Below are 18,554 nucleotides of genomic sequence, written 5' to 3' on the forward strand. Positions count from 1 at the left end.
GCTATCTCTTGGAGAAGATAATTCTTTCTCATGATCCTATTCATAAAATAATGTACGGTTCTTTTGGCCTTCACTCAGTAAATGAGTCAGAAAAGAAAACACTGTAACTTATCCCATTAACATGGAAATGACACACAGGAAAGTTAAATAAGCAACACATCCAGGCATGTGTGGGTTTATTAGCACTCTGCAGCACTGTCTTATTTAAAAGCTTTTAAGATAGTCAAATATTTCAAAGAAATGTGTAAAAAAAAAAAAAAAAAAACCCTTGAATTATTGTAACTATAAAGTCATAATTATGAAAAGATTATTCTTGGCTTATTTCTACTACCAAGAAGTTAGAAGATGCCATTTGCAATACAAACTATTGGTTGTATAAGTTATTACTATTTACCTTATTTAAATACATATAATTTAATATGACACAGAGACAAAAAGAAAATTCACCATTAATTTGGAGGTTCTCAGATAAGCTTTAAATATCCATTACAAATTAACAAAATTTAACCTGTTCCACCATTATTTTATTATAATTTTATTAACAAACTATGACTACTATGATTTTTTTAAAAAACAATAATTAGTCATTCCACTGGCCAGAATTTACTGTTTTAACTAATCCTACTTTGAAATAAGAGCCTACTGGAGTAAAAAACTTTAGTATAATTTATTACCCATACACTGAGCCATGCACACAAACTCAAGATCTAATCTTAAACTTGTCTAATAGCTTTTAAACAATAAAATGCTTTTGGCTTTGTCAAAAAACAAAGACTCCATTGATACTAGGAAAGAAACCTGACTGATTACCATAGGTAAAAAAACCTCAAACATAAAAACATAAATGTGCAACTGTTTACACAAAGATTTGAAACTGACCTACCCCTCATTTTGATTCAAGTACTTGTACGCAAGCTTGAGCCAAAGTTGTACATGAGAAGGATTTTCAAGCACACTTGCTTCTAAATTAGCGATGTCATCAGTCTCATTTGTAAAGTATCTGACATCATCTGGAGTGACAACTGTATCCAGAGCTGGAACATTTATTTGGTTCTCTGGCTGGAAAGCTATTTGAAAAAAAGTATTATTAGCTTCACATTTTCTTTAGTCCACAGATGCAAGAAAAAGAAAACAACTGGTCTCATCTTTAAAATAACTTAAAAACCTAAAGATTCTAATGATATGTACTAGCTCATAGCTTTAAGGTAGAGCTATGACATAATTTATCACCCAAACCAGGACCCTTCTGAGTGGAAAGAGGTGCTACTAAAAATTACACCAGAAGACAAGGAGTAATGAGGACTCCGCTATTTTAAGGCTAAGTGACATTACCTTTTCAGTCCACTTATCAGTAACTATGATTCAACTGCTTTTTCATTATTATCAAATGAATTCACATTTGTTAAACTGCAATTTATAATTAAGAAATTAAAAGTCATAATTTATAAAAATTATTCTACTATATCTAAACTAGAAAAACAGTGTTACATTAGTGTAAATAAGTACATAATAGTATACATCTCTTGGATACTTGCTAATTCACAAATAATGCAAACTTGAAATTAGAAAGTAAACTGTGCCTTACAGGCACTCATTCATACATTATTTTGTTCATTAGTTCACTCATCATTTGTTCATTCTCATTTTTTGAGCCTTCTGCATGTCAGAAAACATATTCAAAGATGAAGTAAAACAGAACACCTGCCCTTAAGGAGGACACAGGCTAGGCAGTGGTTCTCAAACGGGAACTACCTTCCCCGCCAACTAACGTATGTTTGGAAATATATGAAACAGTCATAATTATTAACTAAGCAGTGCTCCTTGCATTTACTGGAGGGGAGCCATGAACACAAATATCCCGCAATTTCAGAGGCAATCCTGCACAGTGAATTAACTGTATTGTCTAAAAACCCAATGGCATCGGTTTAAAAAAAAAATTTTTTTTTAACCAGGCAGGCTGATACACCAAACGATTAGCAAAGTGTTAAATAAAGATGGAACACCATTCTGGATCTTAAATTACATAACTTCTTACCATACTTAATTGGTCCTGTAGACTGTTCCTCATCACTACTGAAGCTATTATCTGAAATAGGTTTTCTCCAAAACTTTGGCTTCCACTTTCTTTTATCTTTGTAGGTTGTAAATGGAGGAGCTAAAGTAGATAGGAGAAGATTGTTAATTGATATAATCAGTGTTTTTTTTTTAACATTTTGAAGGATACTCAAACAATATTTGAAAAGAACTACATTCACTCCATCTTAGAAATGATATGTATTTTTTTTTTTTTTTTTTTGAGACGGAAGTCTCACTCTGTCACCCAGGCTGGAGTGCAGTGGAGTGCAGTGGCACGATCTCAGCTCACTGCAACCTCCACCTCTCGGGTTCAAGTGATTCTCCTGCCTCAGCCTCCAAGTAGCTGAGGCTGCAGGCACACGCCACCACCACCTGGCTAATGTTTTTATTTTTAGTAGAGACGGGGTTTCGCCATGCTGGCCAGGCTGGTCTTGAACTCCTAACCTCAAGTGATCAGCCCACCTCAGCCTCCCAAAGTGCTGGGATTACAGGTGTGAGCCACCACACCCAGCCTGAAATGATATGTATTTTATATTAAGAACATAATACCAACAAAATTTCTGTCATACAGAAACTAAAAAGTCCTTTTCAGAAAGAGATACAGTACATGTACATACACACACACACACACACACACACACACACACACACACATATGTACTTACTATGACCTTTACTTTCATTGATATTGCTAACAAGGAGAACAGCCATCTGGTCCATTGACATTCGATCTTTGTTTACTCCAAAAAGTTTCTCAACATATTTTTCTGAAATAAAAGCAATGCAATCTTCATGATAAATATCAATTACAGAGACTAGGATAATTAAAATGTATGATGCGAACTAGTTTAAGAATTAAAGGCGATTATATGGTACTAGTCAATAACACCTATGGCATTTGAAAGGGCAAAGCCTGTATTATCTTAACTACTATGGCAAATCCTACCACATAATATACCCGATTTCGGATTAAAAAAAAAAAAAAAAGTAGTTCCTAAAATGAACTAAGTAATTAAGTTAAAGTCCCAAATTGGGAGCGATAATATAGATTCAGTGACATTACAGTCACTCTGGGCTGTGATAACACCAAATTTAGTAATTATTATTTTCTTTACTTCCAAAAGATTTGTAGCTTAAGGTTTATCGCTTGGCACCAAATCTGAGAAAAAGCTTAATAATATTTGCTCACAAGTGTATGAAGTCTTATTTCATTATAGAATTGGAAACAACAGCCATCGTAATTTCCAGCCTTCCTGTATTTTTTGAAAACAATAAGTAACAATAGGGTCCTATGTTAAAAGCAATAGTAAAGTTTCTATATAAATAGCTTAATATTTTCTTTTAAATAAATGGAACTATATATTTAAATGAGCTCTGTCCAAAGAACTTTCTGAAATGTTGGAAATGTCTTAAATCTGTGCTGTCCTACTGGCATGCACTTGCCACATGTGGCCATCGGGTACTTGAAATGTGGCAAGTGTAACAGAGGAAGTAAATATTTACCTTAATTATACTGGATACAGCAAATCTAGATAAAGTATTATGGGTAAATATACTGAATTATAGTAAGTATTTTACAATGTCAACAACTAATATAGAATTTTTAAGTTGCCTAAATTCAATTTTCATTTTGGAGAGAATAAGAAGTCTTTAAAAACCTGCTGAAGCAGTAATTTCTTCATTAGTACTTGTCTCTGCACAACCAATCAAAGACAGATTATATGACAGAATGTCCTGGAATAATTGTTTTCGGCTAAGCGTATAGTCTTGTATATGCTGCCTAAGATAAAAACAAAAACACAGAAAAGATAAGCATGTGCATATCAAAGTTAAGCAAACAAGACCATTTTTCAAATTACAAAATGTTCACAAAAACTACTCACCATTGACAATCATCATCATTACATGTTCCTGTTAAATCAAAACGGCAGAAACACTGATCCGGTTCAATCATATTACTGTATGATACTGAGCTCAGGGGAAGTTTTTCCTTGGTTCGATAGTATGGACTAAATCTAAGGCGAAAGAGTGAACAGGCATATTATGCCCAACAAACACCCCTCAGAAAACTAAGAAAACTTTAGTTTTTCTTTCTCAAGTTAAAATTTCCATACTTACTATTTATGAGCTATTTATCTAATTAAATTAATGCCAAAATTAATTTGAGAAAATACCCAGAATATCAAGTGATAGAAACAAGCCACTTTTATACCAAGAACATAAAATAGTTGAAATTAGAAAAAAAACCTTGTATTCTAAAAGTAGTTTCTCACCACGTGATAAAATACTATATAATACTGTTATTTCTTACACACATTACCAGCCAAGACAAGAAAATCTGGAAAAAGTCTATACTACCTGGAAGGTGCTTTACAATTTTAAGAGAAAAACATGCAACCCTTTAACATTCTCAAAACTTTTAAAAGTCTAAAAACTTTGGGGGACCCACAAAGTTAATCATATGAAAATGTCTAAATAAATTTTATGAAGGCTGGCCAATGCACTTCTTAGACTGAATAATAATAAAATTAAAAACCAAAAATTAAAAAAAACCTCTAAGATTCCAATTATTTTTCCTAAAATCCCTAACAAACAGAAATCCAAAATTCTCCACATTTCTACCAATAGCCAGAAACTGGAATTTGATATGAACTGATAAATCCAAGAGTGTGGTTTGAGCCCAATGGCAGGACACTTTAATTTTTATGTTCTTTAAAAGGGTAAGTCTAGTTATCGATAGCAATGATTCAATTGCTTTTTCATTATCATCAAATATTCAAGATAAAATATTAAAAACCAAACAGAAATCCTGAAATTCAAGCTTATTGAATCTTTCTTTTATACCTGTAGGACTTAAAAACTAGAAGAGGACTATGGTAGGGTCTAAAAGGACATGGCTTCACTTCCATTGTTTTACTTTGTGCTGTGACAAAATCCACATCTACAGAAATCTCCTGCAAAAGAAAATAATAATTCTGTAAGGCAAATAAGGCTGGGGTGAATTCCAGATTTTAGAGAAAATATGAAATGTTCAACTACCTGACCATGCAAAACCTTCTCTGAAATGCCTGTGGTGGTTTTTAAAATCAGCTGTTTTAGGCTGTCAGCTTTTGAATATAATTTTTGCAATTCACCAATTTTTAACCCTAGAAAAAGTTCTGGTTTTTCTACAGCATTTTTATTAAGTTTGTTTATGCATTCTTTGTTAGCGGTATCAGTGTGCTTAAGGTTAGGTTTAGTAAAATAATTGGATTCTAAAAAAGATCTTCTTCGCTCTCTGCTTGAACCAGACAAAATTTCATCATCAACATCATTTTCTTCAGTGTCCAGGGTTAATTTATCTTGTGTCAGATCATGAAGTGAGGGTTGAGGTAAAGAAAATTCGGGTTCCTCTTCCACAACTGGAGAGATATTTTGTTGTTCCTTTGCTTTAAGGGCACGGGCTTCTTTTAATTTTTGAATTTTCAGGGCATATTCATATTCCAGCTTTTGTAACCGTCTTTTCTCCATAGCAATTAGTTCTGCTGAATGCTTTCTTGGACTTGATACTGGAGAACTGTCCAGTCTCATCATTTTGTTTGGCTAAGGGAGAAAAACAATACACATATTTTACATTACTGTGATTTTATAAACAATTTTTGGTAAGATAATTGTGCTATCCCCACCATACAATGCCAACATTATAAAACTAAATCAATATGGAGAATAAAACAGAGTTCAATGTAAGTAGCCAAAAGTTTTGCTAGTTAATCTATGACTTACGAAAAGAACAAAGTCAAGACAAAATAATAAGTAGGCATCCAAAAATGTGGATGTCATTTAAAAACAAAGCTTTAATCTTAATCTCTTGGAATTTACAGCAAAGAGTTACTTTATATATACATCTTACCCTTAAAACTATCATAAAAACTTTCTGCTTTCCAAAAGTAAAATATTTCTATAAAAACCTCACCCCAAAGCGATCTTGTTCCAGTTTACGTTTTCCTATTTCTTTACTAGCCACTGCCTTTGCCCGAGCAAGCTCTTCTCCATATTTTAGAGTCAAAGCTTTCTTAATTGTAACACGCTGTTGAACTCTGTGAATCTGAAAAATATAGAATAATCCTGAAAATGTAAATGAAAACCTTAAAACAGGAAATTTCTTCTTCTCAAACACTGCAGCTTTAGAGCATTCAACTGAAAATAAAAATATTCCAATATTATTTCTCAACGAGAAACTATAGGTTACGCATATTTTGCTGGCTTTAGTATACGGTGGTTTGTCTTACAGAAAATTTGGCCTATAAAAATGTGTAGTAACGGGAGACTACAGTATTTCAAAATAATTACTTGTTCCTGAAGCTTCTTCAAAAACATTCTGTTAACATTAAGAATTTTTTCAGTTGCTTGAAGCTGTTCTGTAAGTTTTGTAACCTTTGCTTCAGCATTTCTAACAGATTCTTTCTTCTTAGCTTCTTGCTGCACTAAATTCTTTAAAACAGATTCATCTTTCATCAAGAGAATCCTAAATGAGAAATAACAAAATTCTTGTTAATGTTTCCCTATGAGAGCAGACTGTCAGAATAAAAAAATTTTCAAAGTAGTAACACAATTTTTAAAAATGCATCTACGAGACACAGATAAAAATTTAAACGGATGAATATTTTTATATTCATCACACAGGTATTTAAATTAACAATGCTACACTGATAATAGTAACTATGAGACTGATCTTTTAAAAAAAAAAAATTTAAGCCTGAGGTAACGTGAATTACTGTTGAAAACTTATAGTAAATATTCAATGTTGGGCCAGGCGCAGTGGGAATGCATTTCCTCAGTTCAAGCAATTCTCCCGCCTCAGCCTCCCAAGTAGCTGGGATTACAGGCATGCAGCACCATGCCCAGCTAATATTTTTGTATTTTTAGTAGAGACAGGGTTTCACCATGTTGGCCAGGCTGGTCTCAAACTCCTGATCTCAAGTGATCCACCCGCCTCGGTCTCCCAAAGTGCTATGATTATAGGCGTGAGCCACCGCGCCTGTCCAGTATTTTTATTTAAACATTAATTTCATTACTTTATGTAAATGTAGTATCATTCAACAAAATGATAGACTTCTACATTCTACAAAGTTTAAGTGAGAAAATGTATAATCCTACAGTATGCTTATTAATAACATACACCACAAAAATGTATTTCTCTACCACAGGAACAATTACATATATGAAGATAACAAGGCTCACCTATGTTTTTTCAGTTTTGATTCTGCATCTGTAACCTGCTTAGTAACCATTGCTATCCTGCCAATACCATCAATTTCCACATCAGAGTTCGCTGGGGATGATGAACTTGTCTTCAGCTGATCTGATTTAATCAAACGCTGTTTCTCACGGCTACAATTATCAAACAGGATATATGCATTACACCCAAGAATAAACTTAAACTGTTTTTAAAATGTATTCTATTTCATGCAGTAACAATATTAATCACACCGACTAACAATAAAGATGATGACCAATATGCATGACCCAAGTTAGCATTCAAAGTTGATAGTGGAGTCCTTCTCTTTGAGTGTTTTCATCTTTTTTCTAAGCTGGTTATGTCTTAGCACGTCACTCTATTCAAGTGTATGTATGACCATCCAGCACCCTCTTCTGTGTGAGTTATAAAACATTAACTCTGTATCTTGAATAAAACTATCATCACTCATTTCCCAGTGCCAATAAACTCTGTAAGAGAAGTTTTGAAAACATCATATACTTTTAATGTTAATTACATAAAATTACACTTACTTGGCAATCTCTTCCTTTAACAATCTATACTCAATCTTCTTTTCTTCAGGCAAAGCCTCCGGTGTTCGCAAAGGATCATTTTCTTTTTCAGATTTTGGAGGTACTTTCGGTTTTGAAGCTTGCTAAAAAAAAAAAAAAAAAATTTGAAGTCAACTAGATTATCAGCTTTCCAAAATTCCATACTAAGATTTATATTTTACATTGCAACCCAGTGTACACTGAATTTATTTAGAAATACCTGAATGTCTTCATCATTTTCTATTTTTTTTCTAAAACAATGTTGGTTGATAACTACTAAATTGTATATGCCACCAAGTAGTGAAGATCTACAGTCTGAAAATCATTGAATTAAATCACAGCTAAACAACTACTGAAATAGGGAAAAAAGAATAAAAGTTGTACTTAGAGAATACATTTTAATAAAAACTGTTTTCTGGTAACACAACACAACTCTAAAACAACAGTCTCCTTACTACACAGAACAATTATCCAACCAATTTTACTATTTTGAAAAAGGAAATACTTAATAGGAAACACAAATAATCGAAACTTTTAATAGTAAAATCAATCTACATTGATACATGCTTCATTATATAAAGTCCTAATAGCACAAATACTTAAAATATTTCCACAAATCAATGTTATTAAAAATCTATAACTTTATGGTTTAATTTTCAGGAAAAAATAAACTTTACTGATTGTCAAAAGGTCATCTTTCTTTCCACCTTTAATTATTGCACTTACCTCAGCAGTTCGTCTTGCTTCTTTAATCATGGACTCTAATCCACCAAAAACACTATTTGTTGACTTGGAAGCTTCTCCATCAGATTCACTATCATCTGAATCATTTAGTGTTACAACCACCGATTTATGCTTTGGAAGCTGCAAAGACAATATATTACTCGTGATAACAAAAGGATGTCATTTAACCTCGTTCAATTTCAATCCACAAAAATAATGGGCTCCAAGTAGACAGTCTATGGCTGCTTCCAGGGTTGTATTACATAATCCACTGTGTCAACCAATACTGGTTATATGCCTGAGACATAAAATGTTGTATATTCTTTAAGTCTTTCTATACTATAATTACTCTCATTAAAATTTTATTTTTGCTAACTTTCTATTATAAAGAACCACAATGTAATTTAAATTAACTCTTTTAAAACCAAAGAAAAATTATTTTGTTAATTTTACATAATAATTATCAAAATTCTGTACTTTGTGGTTACATATAGAGGCTTACCTAACAGAGGCAAGATTTCAACCTGTCTTTGTTCTATTTATTTTACAAGGTAGAAAACAAGGTAGAAACAAACTATCATTTCAACCTCCTTAATAAACATCATAAATAATTTCTTCCATCATAGTGTAGTCATTGGTTGGAAAACATACGCAAAGTATACAAAGAGATGGGAGAAATAAAAAACATGCAATTTGCTAAAATTTTGACTCCAAAAAGATAGAAAATCTGAATGAGCCAATTTCTATAGACAAAAAGCTGAAGAAACAACAGAGGAAAGTACACCACTCTGATGAAAACAATACCTCCCCCAACACACTATCACCAAGCTCTACCAGTTTTCAAGCAAAGGTGTTGCTCTCATTTTATCACTAATAAATTAAAAATAAATTTTAAAAATTTGTATTTATATGTGAATATATGTGTGTATATAAATAAACCAAGGGGCAGAAAACAGGACAGCTAAACTTCATAGAAATTTCTCACAACTGTTTGAATAAAAGTAGCATTAAATTTTTGTTTTTACCGAGATCACAGTTCGTGGAAGACGGGGTCCTCTGTGAAACTTTGGATTCTGTATCCTAGGCTGAGACACTGTGTTAATACTGACTATTGATAGATTGCTTCTTGGCACAGGATGTGAATTGTTCAGAACTGGAGGTGAAGGTGGGTCACTATTACTGGATGTTTCCTATATAAGGAAGAGAGAGATATGAAACATTCCTAAGTAAAAATAAATTTCTGCCACCTTTAAAAATCTTGAGCATGTTAGAATTATCCCCACTTTGCTGAAAAGCCCAATGAAGCCCAAGTAACCAGAAAAAAGTAGGACTACCGTAAAGCTAAGCTCAAGAGCACCACCTAGAGGTTCAGGTACCTAAATTACCTCTGTCTTAAAAGCTCTTTTATTTGCTAGAGATTTAAGTAGTTCTTCTCGAAGCAGCATTTCTTCCTCCTCTTCCTCATCTGCAAAAGGTGGTTTTGGAGGCTGTTCTGGATCTTCAGGTGGGAGAGGTGGTAATGGTGGTAGAGGAGGTAGAGGTTCAAGAGAAACACACAAGCCTTCCACATAAGGCTGGCTCAAAGGTGGCAGAGACTATTTTTTTAAAAAAGAAAGAATTACAATGCAAATTTTATCAACTCAAATGCTTATCTCTGCAGCAATATTAAACTAGAAAAAAATAAACTTTATATTATTATTTTAGCTGTAAATATAGTAAGCTAAGTATATGTTAACCTCAAAACAAACCCAGAAATCAATAGCCAACCACGAAAGAGTTATTTTTACAATTTTAAAAAAAATCAACAATATTTGAAACATTTATTAACTTCAAGGAAAATTATGGAAACTTCTCTGATCCCATTCTTATATCCATTTAGCATTCTAGAAGATACAGATATCAAACTATACAGGTTCCTTTCTTCTAGATGACTACCTGAAAGCAAGTAGAGATACTGAAACCCAAGACATAATATTTCAGTAAAAAATAAAAATTAGAAACCAAGGGATTCTGTGAATAATAGTCCAGAGTACTTTAATAATTAATTATCAAGAATCACCACTACTCTCTTAAAATGGCTTCTTAGAGAATATCTATAAAGGAAACTAATTTTACACAAATCCCTGAATTTGGGTATGTATTTGCATCAAAGATCTTCCAGTATTGACACAGGAAGGGGAACATCATGCTCCGGGGACTGTTGTGGGGTGGGGGGAGGGGGGAGGGACAGCATTAGGAGATACACCTAATGCTAAATGACGAGTTAATGGGTGCAGGAAATCAACATGGCACATGGATACATATGTAACAAACCTGCACATTGTGCACATGTACCCTAAAACCCTAAAGTATAATAAAAGTAGATATACATAAATAAAAAAAAAAAAAAAAAAGATCTTCCAGTATTTCTCTCGGCATTTAGTTCATTTATTCATTCCCAAAAAGAAAACATTACAACGAAGAAACTGCTGTTTTCTCTCTCACTATTGGCTCTAATATTCCCCTCGCCATATATGTTCTAGAAAGACACTAGATGTCTTTCCTGAAACGGAAAGGTTCCCTCTTACACCTACTGAGAGATACTCAATTTGATCTCTAGGCCCTCTCAATCTAAAAATAATGTCAAAACTTTTAATGTGTGATTCTTCTAATTCCTTTCTTTCCTTTTCCTTTTATTGTTTTAGTTTTTTTATTTTTAGTGGGAGGACTGGAGATGGGGGGAAAAGAAATTAACTTCATAGAAAATGCTTTTCTTTTGCTGGATTTTCAAGTTAAAAATAACCATTTTTATGAAAAGAGGAGAAAGGAGAGAATTTTTAGAAGCATCCTAATGCACTAAATTCCAATTCCCTAAAAAAGAGACAGTCCAAAACAGTAGATAACTTCTGTTTTTGAATAAATTTTCTGAGTAGCTACTATCTGGGAGTTAAGAGAAGAAGGAAATATGATAGGTACCGAAAAGTCAACATGAAATTAAAAATTAGCTATGAAAAAAATCTACCAAATGGATAGCTTGCTGGTATAATCAACTGTTTATTCTACATATTTCATTGCTATTAATTCTGGTAAGCATGATTTTTTAAGCCCTTTTCAAACCTAACCATTCATTTGTTTTTAAAAACAAATTAGAAAAGACAAGACAAAATAATTTTCTTAGAAATCAATTCTGACTTACAGAAACCTGAGGTGGTGGAGGCAAAGAAAGAGATGGTGCTGGAGAAAAATACCCCAATGAACATTCAGAGAAAAATGGCGGTTGCACTGGTGAAGGAGCTGTAAAAAAATTTTTTGTTAAGAGTTTAGTAACAGAAATACTTCATCAGGAATATATTAAGTTTATGTTATGTTTGAAGAAATACATCTAGGTGGAGTGTAAATTAGATTTTATCAACATCTGATAAAATCTTTAACCCCCTCATGAGTCCATCTCCAGCCATTTAAAATTGTCATATCATCACAAAGTCAGCCATTCTCTTCAAACTAATAATTAGTCCCTCAAAACTCTCACTTTGTTCCACTTTTAACCTAATGATGAGAGCAGGGAATAGAGCAGGAAAGGATAGAAACATACTTTAAAAAAACAAATAAACAAAAAAAACACAAGCATACCTTTTAAGAAATAATGAAACAAAAAATTCCCTTGAATCCTGCCAAAGTGCCCTAGCCAACGGAAAACAATGATGTGGTGACTTCATTATTCCCTTCTTGTGGAACAAAAGAAAGTTGAGGACATGGACTATATAAGCTGTGCTGAAAGCAAATAAAACTAGGAATGAGAAGAATTACTTAGTGTATTTAGTCAATAAGGTGCACATTTTTTCACATTTTAATTTTGAAATAATTACAATTGATGCATCTCAGCATTTTTCTTCCTTGGTAGCAGATAAAAATAATTGTGTATTTTATCTTCAATGATTTGTTAGGCTCACTGAAATATAGCAGTTTCAAAGACTACTACTCTTACTATCCTACCCACTAACTATATAATCAGAGAAAATCTAACATTTCTTCTTTATCCCAGTTGTCTCACAAGTCAATATATTATTATCCACATGCCTTATATGGGGTTGACTTGAGTCCCAAATGAGATAATCTGAACATACACTAATCTTTGGAACATTTTACATAGCACTGCAGATGTGGCTGCTGTGTCACATTTGTGTTACTAGGTGGCAGAGAGAAGAAAGGCTATGTCTATGCTCAGTGTTCTGCCCCATGAACATTTGAATGTTTAATAGTCTGACACTTGATGGTGCTCTTGTTTTATGGACTTGGCACGTTTTCCCTTCCTAGTATCTGGGAGAGAGGGTGGACCTAGTGAGTGCAGTGATCTCCGAGGAAAGCCCTCCAGGCTGCACTGTCCTCATCCAGATTTAACCAGCCCTGACTCACTGCCAGGTGCCAGGAGAGGCTTCTGAGGACTTTCTGACCTTTGTGTTGGGCCGGCCACTAGGGGGTCTGAAAGGACAGTGGGAAGGTAGAGGGTGCCCTCAGCAAGGGTAGCCTTCATTCATGAATTTTAGAAACGAGTGGTAGGAAAGATGAAGTCCATTATGTGCTGGTTCATGCTACCCACCATGTCAGGATCATCCAGGAGGACAAAGAACTAGGAAAGTGTTTGCTGGTGTTTGATTCAGTTAATAGTATTAACAGTAGCCACTTTTACTACGCTCTTGATTCTGTGTCAAGCTTTCTTGTTATTTGAGACAGAGTCTCACTCAGTGCCCAGGCTAGAGTGCAGTTTTATTGTGCTCTTGATTCTGTGTCAAGCTTTCCTGTTATTTACATATTTATTTTTGAGACAGAGTATCGCTCAGTGCCCAGGCTAGAGTGCAGTGGCATGATCTCAGCTCACTACAACCTCCACCTCCCAGGTTCCAGTGATTCTCCTGCCTCAGGCTCCTGAGCAGCTGGGACTACAGGGGCGAGCCACCACTACTGGCTGATTTTTGTATTTTTAGTAGCGGCAAGGTTTCACCATGTTGGCCAGGCTGGTTTCGAACTGTTGACCTCAGGTGATCCTCCCGCCTCAGCCTCCCAAAAGTTCTGGGATTACAGGTGTGAGCCACTGTGCCCAGCCATTCTTGTTTTTTAACACAGGAAAGAAGTAGACATAACTTGTGATTGGCTTACAGTGTGAGCACTGGCCAGAAAGACCAGGTGGACCAGCCCCAGCCCCGATCAAGATGCAGACGCCAGGATGTGGGCCTTGCCCTGTGCCAGGAGGCTGGTTGGAACACAGATGCAGATACAGGCTCCACCTGCTCTGGGACCACCAGTGTTGCTCAAGGTATTTGCAGCCTCAGAGCTTGGCTGTCCACAAGTCCACCCACCCCCAAGGCCATGCAGCTGCAGTTCCTGCTCCACTTTCATTACAGGGAATGGACAGGCTGGCATTGGGATGCCCACTGCCTCTGGCCCTGGCCTCTCTACCTTGGTGGCACTGTGTGCTCCAGCTGGCCAGGGGCAGCTGCCAGGACCACCCCATCATTTTAGTATTCTGATTTCTAAGTTGTTCTGCCATTGTGGTATCCTAGTAAAAAAAAATAATAATAATAACCTTCTGGCAATTTTTGAACTGCCTGAAACCTCAGATCCTAAACTAGTTTTTTACTGTATTTGAATTATCTTGGTTTTTTCCCCCCCGCCAAGGGAAAAACTCTATATGGAAAACATTCTTTTTTAATACAAGATAAAGTGAATCAAAAGATGTTTTTAATGCACATTTCTTCAAATATAATATGTCTGTGTTGGCAAAATTTGAGAAAAAATTTGATCTTGAATGGAAGAAAATACATATATATAAATATCCACAGTTAATGTGGCAAAAAATTAAAATTTGACAAAGCTGCGTAGAGTGTATGTTCTCTATATGTTTCACAAAATCGTTTAAAAAGCATAGATCATAAAGTTATTTTATAGAAATAAAGTATTAATAATATTGTCAATACTTGGGAATTATAATGAATCATCTCCAAGAATCTGAAAATAAGAAAATTAAAGATTGACCAAAGCAAGTTAAATTATGTTATCAAAACATAATATAATGTAAGACTATCAAACACCAGCTTAAAATAACAACCTGAAAAATGAGCATTTTGGTAAACACTAGCCAAATAATACATATTTTGTTTTGTCTCTAGTCTAGATACACCAAAGTAGGATTCCAGTTTTGATTTGGTCTCACCATGTGACTACAGGGAGAAATACACTGATCGTGTGTTCTTCCAAATTCTCCAGTTCCTGGGATGCCAATTGCATTCTGTTATCTGCCTCAGTCTTATGTGTTTTAAATTATTTGTGAAGGAATAGGTCTCTCACAGCCAATCACCCCTGAACATCAACAAAATCAAGTCTCTGGCCCTCAAAGATAAGTCAGATTCTAGACTATGCAACCTAAAGGAGAGTCACAGCCCTGACCAGTTCTAACCAGCCTTTCCTGAGATGCCACTAGTATCACTTTCCGTCTCAAAATTTCTATAAATTATCATACTAGAAAGAGACAGGAAGCCAAATAGCAAAAAAGGAATTTTGTTCTTTAAAGCAGAAAGAATCTTGGATATAAAGATCAAGAGTTTGTTTTTTTAAAGAGTAGTGTTCTCATCTTTCCCATTCTTCACTTTTTATTTTTTGAGACAGAATCTTGCTCTGTCACTCAGGCGGGAGTGCAGTGGTATGACGTCAGCTCACTGCAACCTCCACCTTCCAGGTTCAAGCAATTCTCATGCCTTAGCCTCCCAAGAAGCTGGGATTAAAGGCACATGCCACCACACCCAGCGAATTTTTGTATTTTTAGTAGAGATGGAGTTTCGCCACATCAGCCAGGCTGGTCTCCAACTCCTGGCCTCAAGCAATCTGCCCGCCTCGTTATCCCAAAGTACTGGGATTACAAGCGTGAGCCACTGCACCGGGCCCAATCTTCACTTTCTAGAGCAAACAGTTAACAGAGTTTAAACAATGCCTTATTTATTTATTTTTTAATTTAAAGGCTATCTAGAAACACTCGGAAATAAAGGTTAATATTACTTATTTGAGGTTTGCTAAGTATTTACAACAACAAATAATGTCTATCGTCATACAGTTCATCAGCAAATCTCACTTTCATTACACATTTCTTTCAAGGTTTTGAGTACCATAATGACTATTCTCTATTTAACACATGTAAATACACAAAGGTTTCAAGTTTTGGCTCATACCTGGAGAACTGGTTTCACTATCTGTATCCATAGCAACTTCTTCATAGTTATCATACTGATAAATGCCTCCTCCACTATCAGTAGGTTGCTTATCTAAAGATCGCCTCAGGTCAGGATCTGAAGACTAAGTATACAACACTTTTTTTAGTTTCAAAGCATTTTGTCTTGGGTTACAAATCACAAAAGAACTGATAGTTATCTTCTAGGGAAGAGTATCAAAAATCATAGTGATTCAGTTAGATGTGCCTATCACATCTTTGGGAAATTCAATTTAAATGATAGCTACACCGGTTGACATTTTATAACTGTATAATCAGATAGCAAATGGAATTTCCAAAGTACTAGCTATACAGACGAAATCCCCCATTGTTAGCTGAGCCACTAAATAATTAGCTCTTCCTGTACAAAATGACACCGAACTCTTGTACACTTATGACTTCTGTATGATTAAGAAACTAGAGGAATACAAGCAAGTTTTATGTCATCATGACTACATAGAGAATATTTCCCCAAAAACTCAAAAACATTTTAATTATGAATAAATTAATGATACCTAAAAGCTATAAATTCTGGGTAAATGTGTTTATCTATTGTATGTTGTTTTCTTGTCTACTTCTTACAATGTTTCACTCAGAGACAGTTTATAATAAACCAAAAACTCGCAAAACCTCTCGAGAAGGAGGTAAAGAATAATGTGCAAATAATACCATATTTATCTCTAGAAAAAGATTCTATTGGCCTGGCGCAGTGGCTCATGCGGTCGGGAGTTCAAGACCAGCCTGGCCAACATGGTGAAACCCTGTCTCTACTAAAAATACAAAAAAATTAGCCAGGCATGGTGGCGGGCGCCGGTAATCCCAGCTACTCGGGAGGCTGGGGCAGGAGAATTGCTTGAACCTGGGAGGTGGAGGTTGCAGTGAGCCGAAACATGCCATTGCACTCCAGCCTGGGCAACAAGAGTAAGACTCGGTCTCAAAAAAAAAAAAGTTCAAAGTATAAATATTTACAATATTCCTTGCTTAAGCAAACCTAACTCCAATAAATGAATTTACTCTTTAATATCCCTCTACTCATCATTAATACATTCTCAAGTGTACTCTTTTTGGGCTTTTTTCTTCTTTTTGGGTGGAGAGGGTAAAAGAAGGGAAGGAGAGAGAAAAAGAGAACACGACAAGTATATTCATATACATAGTAAATGTTCAACAAATGTTTGACCACTAAATACAAAATAGCCACATGCACTAAGATTATTACTATATCATGATTTAACATTTATTAAAATAGTCCATACTAGTCATGACACACTTCTCAAACTACATTACTAAACAATGAAAAACTAATGAAATTCTACCCCTGTACTTAAGAAACAGCCATTTTCAGAATAAGTTTTCACCACAATTTAGTAATCCTACTTTCATCTAAACAAAATCGTAAAAAACCTAAAAGCAGTCTCTGCTAATAATAATTTTAGCCTTCATTTCTTCTTCCCATACCTACAACTATAAAAGATGCTTTCCCAATTATAACCTACCTTCCTTTTTTCCAAGAGTTATTTATAAAATAAACTTTTTTATTTGACAGAATCTATGAAATAAGACTTTAAGGAAACTTAGAGTAACGTTTTGATTTTATATTTTTGCATTTCTTACTTTACTTCTCGATCTCCTCTTGCCACCAACCAATTTCATGAATCGATTGTACTGTTCTTCCTGATTTGAGAGATCTCGAATTTTTCTGATTTCTTCCTCTCTTTTCCTTCTCTCTTCTTCTTCAGCTTGTTTCCGCTGATCCTCTTCTTTCTGTCTTTCCTGTTCTTTTTGTTGTTGTAGTTTCTTCCATGCCTTTGTTTGCTGCTTCCTCAATGCTTGTTTAGCTTTAAATAAAAAATACATAAACATTAGCATCTGCTAGGAGATAAAAGAAAAATAAGAGTCTTAAAAAATATTTTCATTATCGATTAATCAATGATGATGCTCCTCTTAAGTTGTTTATATAAGATTGTCTTCCATTTTAGGGCCCTATAATTCCCCAAACTCAAAACTCTGAATTAAAATCTCAAAACTATACTTATACATGAATTCAACTAAAAGAATTTAACAGGCAGTGGCTCACGCCTGTAATCCCAGCATTTTGGGAGGCTGAGGCGAGTGGATCACCTGAGGTCAGGAGTTTGAGACCAGCTTGCCCAACATGGCGAAACCCCATTTCTACTAAAAATACAAAAAATTAGCCGGGTGTGGTGGTGGGCACCTGTAATCCCAGCTACTTGGGAGGCTGAGGCAGGAGAATCGCCTGAACCTGGGAGGTGGAGGTTGCAGTGAGCAGAGATCATGCCACTGTACTCCAGTGGTGTGACAAGAGCAAAATTCCATCTTAAAAAACAAAAGAAAAGAAAACAAAACAAAAACACAAGAATTTAATAAAAATGATCACCTGTAGTGCTAACTTTTTTCGCCGAATGTGTTTTTGTACTTGTTTTAACTTTTTGCTGTACAGTTTTCGTCTTAGTCAACTTTTCTTTGCTTTCTTTCATCACCTGTTGTTCTTTTTGTTGCCATTTTTTACTGGCTGACTGAAGAGCCAAAAGGCGAAGCTGTAATTCAGATAGTTCCTCTTCATCTTCACCAAGTTTCTTTAAAGCAAAAAAAAAAGAGCTAAAATTTTTTAATTCTATTATTTAGCTTCTACATTTCATCAAGTCAAATCCTTTATAAGATAAAAATTTAAAGTTTGAAGGCAAATATGACAAGGCAAATACAGATAAAATAAGTA

General features: G+C 34.7%; 1 protein-coding gene and 1 non-coding gene across 2 annotated transcripts in view; one reads left to right on the top strand and one right to left on the bottom strand.

Annotated features, from left to right (window-relative positions):
- The window catches only part of ZFC3H1 (zinc finger C3H1-type containing), a 55,010-nt gene that overhangs the window by 17,815 nt on the left and 18,641 nt on the right, over nt 1-18,554 (bottom strand). Inside the window, exons 4-21 of the mRNA XM_055235761.2 lie at nt 18,216-18,414; nt 17,432-17,655; nt 15,783-15,906; nt 11,762-11,859; nt 9,972-10,181; nt 9,612-9,776; nt 8,590-8,727; nt 7,846-7,967; nt 7,297-7,446; nt 6,406-6,580; nt 6,029-6,160; nt 5,116-5,658; nt 4,921-5,030; nt 3,960-4,091; nt 3,735-3,856; nt 2,742-2,843; nt 2,036-2,155; nt 884-1,067 (exon numbers count right to left, since the gene is read on the bottom strand). Of these exons, the coding sequence (XP_055091736.1) occupies nt 884-1,067; nt 2,036-2,155; nt 2,742-2,843; nt 3,735-3,856; nt 3,960-4,091; nt 4,921-5,030; nt 5,116-5,658; nt 6,029-6,160; nt 6,406-6,580; nt 7,297-7,446; nt 7,846-7,967; nt 8,590-8,727; nt 9,612-9,776; nt 9,972-10,181; nt 11,762-11,859; nt 15,783-15,906; nt 17,432-17,655; nt 18,216-18,414 (3,050 nt within the window). The remainder of the gene's footprint in view (nt 1-883; nt 1,068-2,035; nt 2,156-2,741; nt 2,844-3,734; nt 3,857-3,959; nt 4,092-4,920; nt 5,031-5,115; nt 5,659-6,028; nt 6,161-6,405; nt 6,581-7,296; nt 7,447-7,845; nt 7,968-8,589; nt 8,728-9,611; nt 9,777-9,971; nt 10,182-11,761; nt 11,860-15,782; nt 15,907-17,431; nt 17,656-18,215; nt 18,415-18,554) is intronic.
- LOC129461345 (small nucleolar RNA SNORA17) lies at nt 12,705-12,833 on the top strand. The gene has a single exon (XR_008650497.1). It is a non-coding gene; the product is annotated as a small nucleolar RNA SNORA17 (small nucleolar RNA).

Source organism: Symphalangus syndactylus, chromosome 13 (genome assembly GCF_028878055.3).
Source record: "Symphalangus syndactylus isolate Jambi chromosome 13, NHGRI_mSymSyn1-v2.1_pri, whole genome shotgun sequence".
NCBI classification, from domain to species: Eukaryota; Metazoa; Chordata; class Mammalia; order Primates; family Hylobatidae; genus Symphalangus; species Symphalangus syndactylus.